The 12,251-nt window shown below is 41.9% G+C and overlaps 1 protein-coding gene across 2 annotated transcripts in view; it reads left to right on the forward strand.

The window, feature by feature from the left end:
• FLT1 (fms related receptor tyrosine kinase 1) overlaps nt 1–12,251 on the forward strand; it is a 204,539-nt gene that overhangs the window by 117,864 nt on the left and 74,424 nt on the right. For both annotated transcript variants that reach the window (XR_006355646.1, XM_043994779.1), the window contains exon 15: nt 7,596–7,727. Coding sequence is in view for 1 of the 2 variants with exons in the window: in XM_043994779.1 (XP_043850714.1) it covers nt 7,596–7,727 (132 nt within the window). In the remaining variant the exon portion in view is untranslated. The remainder of the gene's footprint in view (nt 1–7,595; nt 7,728–12,251) is intronic.

Here is a 12,251-nt window from a genome sequence, read left to right on the forward strand (position 1 = left end):
CAATCCTTGTCCTCAGGAAGCATACATTCTGGCGGGGAAAACAACGGGCACACATACAAGTATACACAAGATACAAAGTAATTTCTGGAGGAAGGCAGTAATATCTGGGTGATCAAGAAAGGCTTCCTGAAGAATGTTCCATTTGAGCCGACCCTAGAAGGGAGCCCAGTTCAGTTCAGTCGTTTCGGTCATGTCCAACTCTTCTTGACCCCATTTGGGATTTTCTTGGCAAAGTCACTGGAGTGGTTTGCCATTTCCCTCTCCTGCTCATATCACAGAGGAGGAAACTGACACAAGCATGATTAAGTGATTTTCCCGGGGTCACACCGCTAGTAAGTATTTGAGGTCAGATTTTAACTCAGGAAGATGATTTGTTTCTGTCTCTAGGCCTGGCATTCTATTCACTTCACCACTTTGCCACCCATTTGAAGAAAGCTAGGGATGCTAAAAGGTGAAGGTGAGGAGGGAGAGCATTTCAGGCATAGGAGACAGCCGATGCAAAGGTACAAAGATGGGCAATGGAGTATTGTGTGTGAACAACAAAATGGCCAGTTCAGCTGCACATTAATGACCATTAGTAACATAGTACAAGCCTAGATGGGTAGAGGGAAGTCAGGTCATGAAGGGCTTTAAATGTCCAACAGACAAGTTTGTATTTGATCCCAAAAGTTAACAGGCAGCTAGGTGGTTCAGTGGATAGAGCACCGGCCCTGGATTCACCAGGACCTGAGTTCAAATCCGGCTTCAGACACTTAACATTACTAGCTGTGTGACCCTGGACAAGTCACTTAACCCCAATTGCTTCACCAAAAAAAAAGTTAACAGGGAGCCACTGGAACTTACTGAGTAGGGGCATGGGATGGTTGTACTGTGCTTTTGGGATATCATTTTGGCAGCTGTAAGAGAGGATGGTTTGGAGAGAACAGAGACTTGAGGCAGGCAGAACAACTGGGAGGATGCTGCTGCCACAATCCAGGTGAAAAATGATGAGGGCCTGAGCTGGGTGAGCCGGGAGAAAGGAATAGATGGAGGGTGAATCCTTGAGATTTGGCCACTACTTAGATATACAGAGTGAATAGGATTGAGGAGTCAGTAATGACACTGAACACGAGTTCCTGAAACCATCGACAGGTTGTACCCTTGACAGAAATAGGAAAGTCTGGAAGGCAGGTGAATTTGAAGAAAAAGATAAATAAGATCAGGAAGTTAAGACACAAACTGTGGCACCAAAACCTCCAATAATCAGAATTCACATTTCTATTGTATTTTGTTTTATGATGTGTTTTCCCAACAATAACCCTGTGAGGTAGGGAATCAAATACTATTATCCCCATTCTACTGATTAGGTAATGAAAATTGTAAGATGTTAAATGATCATATTGGTCATATTGCTAGGAATTACCAGAGCCAGGATATGCTCTCAGATCTCAGGATTTCATATCTTACAACTACATGCTAACTCCTAAAACTAGACAATTTGGTCAGTTCAATCAAATCAACAAGCATTTATTAAGTACTTACTATGTGGCATGGGCAGCTAGGTGGCACAGTGAATAGAGCACTAGGCTTGGAGTTAGATCTGACCTCACACATTTATAAGCTGTATGGCCCTGGGCAAGTCACTTAACCCTGTTTGCCTCAGTTTCCCCATCTGTATAAGAGCCCTAGAAGGAAATGGCAAACCAATTCAGTATCTTTGCCAAGAGAACCCCAAATAGGCTTAGAAAGAGTCAGACATGATTAAAATGTCTGAACAACAACAAATATGCCTGACACTGTGCTAAGTGCTAGATAACGGCTAGTATTTATATAGTGCTTTGAGATTTGCAAAATACAAATATTATCTCATTTGATCCTCACAACAACCTTGTGAGAGAGGTGCAATTATTACTCCTATTTTATAGATGAGAAACTGAAACAAAAATTTAAAAGTATCTGAGGTGGGATTTGAATTCAGGTGTTCCATACCATAGGTATGATCAGGTGATCTATTCACCTATCTATTCCATACCATAGGTATGATCAGAATAGATCAGGTGATCTATTCACTGTGTCACCTAGTTGCCTCAAAAGCAAAGGTACCCAGTTCATTCTGATAACCAGACAATTCTATCAGAGGAAAAGAGGAAGAACAGAAGCTGTATGAATGTATTGGATCAGTTAAAGGAGTCCATCTAATAGGTCCTTAGATTGGTTAGAATGTCTTTGAAACTATGTTATCAACAAATATGCCCTTCCAGCCCTGACCTTTCTTCTGAGCTCCAAAGCATGGCCTCCTGAATGTCCAAAGATACATGACCACTTCCCCCTGAGTAACACTTCATCCACATGTCCCATACCAAATTCATTATCTTTTCCTCCAACCCTTCATCTCCCTGTGACATCATTATTTTCTTCCCTGGCACTACCACTGACAACATGTTCCATAGTATCAGGCTTATAGAACCTCAGAATTGGGAAGGACCTCATAAGCCATGGAGTCTAGTCTAAACAGAAATCCCCTCTACGATATCCCTGACAAGTGATCCTTCCACCTCCACTTGAAGACCTGTGATAAGGAAAGCCCACTGCCAATCCATTTCCATTTTGAATAGCTCTAAATGGATGTCTATAACCTTGTTCAGTTGTGACACCATTTTGAGGTTTTCTTGGCAAAGACACAGGAGTGGTTTGCCATTTCCTTCACGAGTTCATTTTGCAGATGAGAAAATTGAGGCAAGTAGAGTTAAGTGACTTGTCCAGGGTCACACAGCTAGTAAGTGTCTGAAGCCACATTTGAACCCATGAAGGTTAGCCTTCCTGATTCCAAACCCAGTGCTCTAGCCACTGCACCACCAACCTGCCTTGTCAAGGCTAACCCTATCTCTCTATACCTTCCAACCAAAGCTCCAAGGTCTGCCCTATGAGACCAAGAAAAGTAAACCAAATGCCTCTTCCACATGACTACCCTGAAAATATCTGAAAATAGTCATCTCCCTCTGATTTGCTTTTCTCCAGATTCAACATCCTGAGCTCATTCATACAATCCTCCGATGATGTGGTTCCCATTGCCCTCCCTACCTGGATGCTCTCCTCTGGAAGTGCGTCAGTTTATAAATGCCTTTCCTAAAATGCCATACTCAGGACCGAACCCACCACTCCGAACGTAGCCCTTGCAGGGACAAGGACAGTGCCAGTGTCCCCATGCTTCCTCCAGACACTCCACATCTCTCAATATGTCCAAAGATCACATTAGCTTTTGACTGCTGCCAGGTCACACTTCACCAGCTCAATATGGACTGGATCTTTGTGTTCATTCGATCCAGTCATATTCGAGATCAAACTACATTCTGGAACTTGCCTACAGCCATGGAGTCAGAAATAGAATCCACATCTTCTGGTTCTCAGGGGAGTTCCCTTTCCATTGGCAAATCATCTGACCTCGGTGTACCTCATATTCCTAATTTATAAAATGAAAAGATTAATTGACTTGCTTTATAGAACAGCATGAAAAATATTAAATTTATCACAAAATACTTTGCCTCCTCCAAATCTGATAGAAATCCTAGTTGTCTTCTGGGTCCTGGACATAGGGTTCAATATATAATCTATTTATAGTGGTTTAGAGTCTCTATGATGTAACAGCAAGCCATCATGAAGACCACTTGTGTCCAAAGCTTCCCAGTGGCTACTAATTTAATAGGGTGAAATGTGCAAATCCAGAGAATCTCTACTATCTGTGTCTGACTTGAGGTAGAGCCTTCTGAGCCTGTATGGGTCTGATCAGCCAGGGTCAGACACACTGTACCTTGACCCCAATATCGTGGTGTCATTTTGGTCCTCTTCAAGCATGAAGGACAACAACCAACCAATTTTAAAAGGAATTTAAGTCCAAGCACTGATAATATAAAACTATGAAAACCCTTCAATAGGTTAAATGTTCCTATGAAAACAACCCTATCCAACCTCCCTTTGAGACAGCTAGGTGGCACAGTGGATTGAGCACTAGGCCTGGAGTCAAGAATACCTGAGTTCAAATCTGGCTTTAGAAATTTACCAGTTATGTGACCCTGGGCAAATGCCTTTAAAAAAAAATCTGTTTGCCCCAGTATCCTCATCTATAAAATAAGGATAAAAATAGTACCTCCCTCCCAAGGTAGATAATATTTGGAAAGACCTTCACACAGTGCCTGGTGTATTTTAAGTACTATGCAAATATTAGCTATTATTATTATTAAAGCACTTAGCACAATGCCTGACACCTATGCTTGCTTGGCATACCCATCATCTCTTCTGTGAAGCTTTGGTTACCAAGCACCAAAGAGAGCAAGTTTACTTGAGCCCTAGGATGGAGAAAGTAACTTATTACAGAGTCTACTACAATTCTGGTACATCATAGGTGATCCATACATAGCCACTAATGATTAATATTAGTCTCATACCTTTATAGGTAAGCAGTTTTTAGCAAGAATTGCACAGCTGCCTGACATTATCAGATTAATCACAGTTCAAGCACTATACTATAGGAAGCTCTCTATCCCTCCCCACTACATTCTAAGGCAAGATTCATACCCCTTTTTGTGTCATAGCCCCTTTTGTAGTTTGGTGACGTCTATGGGCCCCTTTTCAGAACTTACGTCTTGCCACTGGACCCAGCTGGCTCTGGAGGAGAGAGTGAGGCTGGTGACTTTGTACAGCAGTGCCTCCCTTAAATTCTATTCACTCCCAAGTTAAGATATCACCCTCATGATGTCATTGATCCTCTTCGAGAACAAAGACAACCACCCCCCACCACCAAGGAATATGATTAAATTACTACATAAAGATTACATAGAGAGGGATAATATGGTGAAATGAGATCCCACAAATACACTTCATGTTCCATCGCAGTCCAGGTCCTCATAACTGCGTGCTTTGATTACTGCAACAACCTCCTCATTAGCCAACCTAATTCCAGGTTCTTCCCCCTCCAATCCATCCTATGAATTCCTGCCATACCCACGGCTTCAACACCTCTTTCATCATGTCACTGTCCTGATTAAAACCTTTTTATTGGCTTCCTACTTCTTACTGAATCACGTTCAGACTTTTTACCAGTCTTTCAAGCACTTCCAAAATCCAAACTTCACCTTAGCTATTCAACATTTTCCCCACTGCTCCTCAGCACATAACTTCTACTCTGATTTTATACCAGCCTCCTCATTACCCCAGAGCCTCTTGTCCTCCCTCAGCCCTTGTTTATGTTTCTCTCACCTGGAAATATCTCTGTTAATTTTTCCATTTTTAAAAATCCTCAGGGGACAGCTAGGTGGCGCAGTGGATAAAACATCGGCCCTGGATTCAGGAGGACCTGAGTTCAAATCCAGCCTCAGACACTTGACACTTACTAGCTCTGTGACCCTGGACGAGTCATTTAACCCTCATTGCCCTGCCCCCCAAAAAGAAAGGAAGGAAGGAAGAGAGAGAGAGAGAGAGAGAGAGAGAGAGAGAGAGAGAGAGAGAAAAGAAAGAAAGAAAGAAAGAAAGAAAGAAAGAAAGAAAGAAAGAAAGAAAGAAAGAAAGAAAGAAAGAAAGAAAGAAAGAAAGAGAAAGAAAAGAAACAGAAAAGAAAATAATCCTCCCCATCACCAGGCCCAGCTCTTGCAAGGAGGTTTTAATTCCTACCCCAGCCTCTCCTCTGAACTCCACAAGCATTGCAAAGTCCATAGTACACAGTTTACAACCTAATTATCCTCACTGACTTGTATATTCCCTATTGCATTATGTGTGTTAGATCATTGTTGTTGTTTGTCCATCATTCTCAAAGAGGACCATGACATCAGAGTGATGTCATAACATGCACTGAATTGGATTTAAGTGAGGAAGGACTGTGCAAGGTCACCAACCTCACTCTCTCCTCTAGAGCCATCTGGGTCCAGTGGCAAGATATACATCAGGATGACTGGAGATGGCCCTGGATGTTTAAAGCAATTGAGGTTAAATGACTTGCCCAGGCTCATACAGCTAGTAAGTGTCTGAGGTGAGATTTGAATTCGGGTCCTCCCAGCTTCAGAATCAGTCCTCTATCCAGTGCACCAGATAGCTACACCTATTAGATTATAAGCATCTTGAGGTAGGGACTGTGTTATATTCTTTTGTATGTGTCCAACATGGTGCTGAGAACATATCAGGTGGTCAATAAATTAATTGTTGAGAGTTCAGGAAGCTTCAGTAGCTCCCTATTGTCTCTAGGATAAAATAGAAATAGAAATCTCCCTGTTTCACACTGAAGGTCTTTCACAATCTGTCTCTAACTTACCTGTCCAGAATTATTCTATATTACACACACACACACACACACACACACACACACACACACACACACACACACAAAGGTAAAGCTAAACTGACTTCTTTGACTTGTAGTGGCTGTCTCCCATGCCTAGAATGTTCCCACTCTTTTTTTTTTTTCCAGGGCAATGAGGGTTAAGTGACTTGCTCTAGGTCACACAGCTAGTAAGTGTCAAGTGTTTGAGGCCAGATTTGAACTCAGGTCCTCCTGAATCCAGGGTCGGTGCTTTATCCACTGTGCCACCTAGCTGCCCCTAGAACGTTCCCACTCATGACTTCTGCCTCTTATGTTTTGTTGTTGTTCAGTCGTGTCTGACTTTGTGACCCTCTGGACCACAGCATGCCAATACTACCCATGGTATTTTCTTGGCCAAGATACTAGACTGGGTTGCCAATTCCTTCTCCGGCTTATTTTACAGATGAGGAAACTGAGGCAAGCAGGGTTAAGTGACTTGCCCAGGGTTACACAGCTAAGTGTCTAAGGCTGGATTTGAACTCTAGTTCTATCCACTAAGCCATCTAACTGCCTCCTCATAATATTGGGAAACTTTATGATTCCCCCCTGTTATTAGTGTTCCTTCCCCAAAAACTTCATGTAAATTTTGTAATTACTTATGTGCATGTTATTTCTCTCCAGTAGAATGTGAGTCCCTTGAGGGCAGGGGCTATTTTTATTTTTGTATCCCTCATGCCTTACACAGTAGGTGTTTAATAAATTCTTGTTAAACTGAATTGGACTAGAACTAAATTTTTTTTAAGTGAGGCAATTGGGGTTAAGTGACTTGCCCAGGGTCACACAGCTAGTAAGTGTTAAGTGTCTGAGGCCGGATTTGAACTCAGGTACTCCTGACTCCAGGGCCGGTGCTCTATCCACTGCACCACCTATGGTGCACCTATGTTCTTTTTACAGTTCCACCCTATGTGATCTGTGTTTACGTCTAAGCAGACTGAGCCTTCAGTCTTTGGCCCGTCTGCTGAGGGGGTGCTTTTATCCTCATGTTCAATCTCTAGTAGAGTTGACCTACAACAAAGGCTAACTTCTTTCAACCTCCACCTTGAGGTACAATGCACAGTTCTTCTGCCTTTCCCACTCTGGACACTGTCATGGCAAAAATGTAGAGAAGCCACAATGGAAAGAAAACATATAAACAGCATGGTGCTGGATTAACCTGTGGCTCGGATTTCCTTGTCTGAACGCATAATCATAGGAAGCCAGTGGTGTTACAAAAGTCACTGTTTGTGTTTATCATTCAGTCTCGTTCATCTAAACCTCTCTCTCTCCTCAGGTATTATTTTGGGACCAGGAAGCAGCACGTTGTTTATTGAAAGAGTCACAGAAGAGGATGAAGGCTTCTACCGCTGCAAAGCCACCAACCAGAAGGGCTCTGTCCAGAGCTCGGCATACCTCACCGTACAAGGTAAACAGCAGCATGAGAAAGCAACAAACAAGAAATGTCTCAGACATCGATTTCCCTGTTTGCTCCCATTCCCACCCCCCCTTCTTTTTCCCACCTCCTTCCTCCCCTCAAGGGGGTCTGCCTCTGTCTGGAAAGTCTTTAGGTAAAGAAGCTGGCTGACTAAGCCTTTCTGGGACTGAAAAATCCAGCAATCCAAGGGAAGTTTTTGCAAGGGAAATGGATCCGGGAGGAACGGAAGCTGGTGGCTCCCAATGTGTTTATGTTGACCTAAACAGACCGATTGCACCAGGCTCCCACCTGTGAGGAAAGTGGGTGAAGGAGGTGTGGGGAGGGGGGGCTGACATGGGTGCATATTGAAAACAGAAAACACACACACACTTTTTAAAAAATTTCATTCATTTTCCTCTTCCAGTTCCCATAAACCAAACAAATGCTGCTGGGGCTGCTGTGATGGATGTTTTCATGAGCTTGGTTTCAGCATGAAGTAGGCTGTAAACTATTATCAGAGGTTAATACCCCATAATAAACATATAAACATGACCAAATTTAAAATAAATATAGATGCTTCCTCCTTATATCCCTCAACAGCAAAATACAAAAAAAAAAAAAAAAAAGACTAGATCCTGCTCAGGGAAAAGTCTCACGTGCCTCTCATCTAGAAAAGGACCTAGCTTGAAATTTCAGTTCTTGATGCCAAGAACCACCAAAACACACAGTGCAATATAGCCTCAGCTGATGCCAAAACAGCACACTTAAAATGCAAATATCTGTAGCGTGTAGAGATAACATTAAACCTTACAATTAATTAGCAAAATCTTTTCAGTGACACGCTTCAGAAAACAAGTCTTTTTTAGAATGGTCAAAGATAAATTTCAGAACATTGAATATTAAATATTTTATGTTCTCTAACTATGCACATTTAAATATGTGTAAGGGTTTACTTGGAAAAAATAATTCTATTCTAAATATAGATACCTTCACCATCCTCAGAAAATGCATCACAAGATTCCCCCTTGACAATAAATGTTTTGGAATTTCAGTTTTCTAATAATATAATCTTTTCAGGGAAAAAAAGCAATGTGTTTCAAATATAAAATTCTCCTGGCAACTACTCAGAGCTTCCCCTTTTCCAATGCTCTTTCAATTCTTCCTAATGCATAGGTGAAGGATCATATTAAGTGGTCTCTCCATTGAACCCTGTAGCTTGTGAGTCTCCAAACAAGAAAAACTATTTACCTTCCCCTTTCACAAAGGAGTATCTTGCTATGAGCATCTATAAGTAGAATCAGTAGTAGGGCAGTGACAGGGGACTAATATCTCATGTTGCTGAAACACTAGGAATCAAGAGACAGCCAAATTGTTTAGCATTTGCAGATAGCTTGTAGTGCAATGGGAGTCAGGCAGACCTGAGTTCAAATCCAGCCTCAAGCTCTAAGTAGCCGTGTGAGCATGGGCAAGTCACTTAATCCCTACCTCAGTTTCCTCAAATATAAAATGGGGATAATTATAGCACCTACATCCTGGAATGGTTGTAAAGATCAAATGAGATAATATTTATAAAAAATTTAGCATAGTGCCTGGTACATAGTAGGCATTATATAAATTCTAGCTATTATTATTATTATATGTTGGTAAGGAAAAATATTTGTAGCAGTGAAACCTCAGTCCTTGAATCATAGAAGGAACTTCATACGTCATGCAGTTCAGTACGTAAATGAACAGGTATCTCCTATGGAATATCCTCGACAAATATCTCTGCTCAAATACCTCAAGTAATAGAAAACTCACTATCATTCTTTCCAATTTTGGGTGGCCTTAATTGTTAGGAATTTTGCCTTTATACTGATCCCAAGTATGCTTCTCTGTAACTTCTACCTAGAACTAAGCAAAATAATTCTTTTGGGTGGGGGGGAGCAGGGCAATGAAAGTTAAATGACTTGCCCAGGGTCACATAACTAGCACATGTCAAGTTGTCTGAGGCTGGATTTGAACTCAGGCCCTCCTGAATCCAGGGCCAGTGCTTTATCCACTGCACCATCTAGCTGCATTTAATAATTCTAATATTTATTTCATATAACAAACTTTCAGATACTTGAAGACCATAATCATGTTCCTCCTGTCTTTTTTCATTAGGATAATTATGAATGAATGAATGATCTCTTAATAAGTGCTTACTATGGGCAAAGTACTGTGGTGAACAGTGACCATATAATGGAAAAGACAATCCCCAATCTCAGGAAGCTCACATTTTAGTAGGGAGAGACAATACATACTAAAAATTTCTGCTACAAATCAGATCTAAAAGTTTTTTTGGTTTTATGGTACAGTGGCAAAGCAAACAGTAATGCATCTTCTTTGAGGTGATTTCCACTAATAATTGATATCCCTTTCTGAAGTTGAAACACTGATATCGCTAAGGACTTTGGCATTGAATTTTTTTCTAGTTCTTTGGTAGTTGTGACTACTTGGATGGGATGGGGGTGGGGGAGAGAGGCTGCAACACCTGCAGAGGAAGCTGTCAGGCTATATCTCCACAGGAGGTTGTTTCCCTGGATTATGGCTTATGGGAGCCAGGCTGGGAGCATGGTTAATTATCTGAAGGATGCTACTGTTCCCAGGCCTCTTGGGCTTACCATCCCATCAGCATCACCTGCTGTCCCTCCTGCATTTTCCTTGGGATAACTTGCTGCTTCAACCAGGCTTGCTCATCTGTCCTGTTTGAGTCAGTTGGTTGGCAGTCTGGGAAGGAGGTCCATCCTTCAGTTCCTTCAACTAATCCTCATCATCCCGGTTACCCTCCTCTGGGAACACTTGACTATTTCAGTGTCCTTCCTGAAATAGGAGATTCCAGACTTTCATTAATGTAGCCTAAGACTACGGTATGGTTTGTGGCCGCCATGTCATACCATTGACTCCTTTGAATTTAAAATTCACTAAAAGCCTCAACTCTTTTCTGTTTACATTGCCTGCTTTCTAAGCATGTCTCCTTCATAATTCACTTATCCAGCTGATTTTTTGAAAACATGATAAGATACTATGGCTTATTTCTAGTAAATTTCATCTTAATAGATTCAGACATGCATTGCAGACTATCAAGATCTCTTGGGATCATCCTCCCAGCCCTATATCATCCTAGGGTTTGGGTTGGATTGCCATCCATGTCTTCATCCAAACCACTAATAAAGACAAAGCCAGAGAGATATCCCTTATCCTCCCCTCCCCCTGCTTGCCAGCCACTACCACCAGATGCCTGGGTGGAGCAACTAGATGGCACAGTGGATAAAGCACTGGCCCTGGATTCAGGAGGACCTGAGTTCAAATTTGGCCTCAGACACTTGACACTTACTAGCTCTGTGACCCTGGCCAAGTCACTTAACCCTCATTGTCCTGCCAAAAACAAACAAACAAAAACAAAAAACTCTGGGAGGCAGTCAGGACAAACATTTTTTGATTCAATTCAATAAACATTTTTTGAGCACCTACTATGTGCAAAACTGTGTTCTAGATGCTCTGGGGAAGACACATGGGTCCAAAAATACAGCCCCTGACATCCAGAAACAGGTCTAGGAGGTCTGTCTGTAGTAGAGAGGATAGGACTTGCAAACAAATAACCATGGCAGTGTATGATGAGTCCCTTAGCAGAGGCAAAAACTCTTATGGAAGCCCAGAGGGAAAGATTCATCCATGGGAGATTACAGATCACATTGTACATAATAAAAACTGAAGACAGAGAAGGTGAATTGACTACTTGAAGTTCATTTCAAGCACAGCTCCTGACTGCTCCTTTCTACCATCCTGCATTGCAGTGGCCTTCCTCCTAAGTCTCAGTGGGTTCTTGCTGCCTAATTTGCACATCTGGTTCAAGATAGGGGATAAAAGAGAAGAAGGAAGAACAATCCAGACCCGACTGTTTTAAAGAATCAATAGTAAAAAATTCAACTGGAGAATTCTTTGAGTACTGAATGCTTGGGGAGGCGGGGTGCCAGGTCTGGGAAGATGGAAAGATTTGAATAGGCAGAGAGAAGAAGAGTAGAGAGGAAGGGAGGGGAGAAGAGAAAGACAATAGGGAAGGGAGAAGAGATAAAGGAGAGGAGAAGAAGGAAAGGGAGGGGAGAAAGAGAAAAGGGGGAAAGGGGGAAAGAAGGGGAAGAAGTTATTGTTTAATGTATTATTAGGTGGGCAGCTAGGTGGCGCAGTGGATAAAACACTGGCCCTGGATTCAGGAGGAGCTGAGTTTAAATGTGACCTCAGACACTCGACACTTATTAGCTGTGTGACCCTGGGCAAGTCACTTAACCCCCATTGACCCGCAAAAAAAAAAAAAAAAAATTTAATAGGACGTTTCTTAAGATCACTCAGTTAGCTGCCTTGGTTCTAAACAGTGGTAAGAGCTAGATAGCAGTTGATTTCTGCCCTCTCAATATTTCCTGATGGAATGAAGTTCCAGCTTCACAACTTCTTTTCTCTGACGTAGCATCCATACTTCATATCAATTAGAATGATATCCCTTAGTTTTTTAATGTT

Source organism: Dromiciops gliroides, chromosome 3 (assembly GCF_019393635.1).
Source record: "Dromiciops gliroides isolate mDroGli1 chromosome 3, mDroGli1.pri, whole genome shotgun sequence".
Taxonomy (NCBI): Eukaryota; Metazoa; Chordata; class Mammalia; order Microbiotheria; family Microbiotheriidae; genus Dromiciops; species Dromiciops gliroides.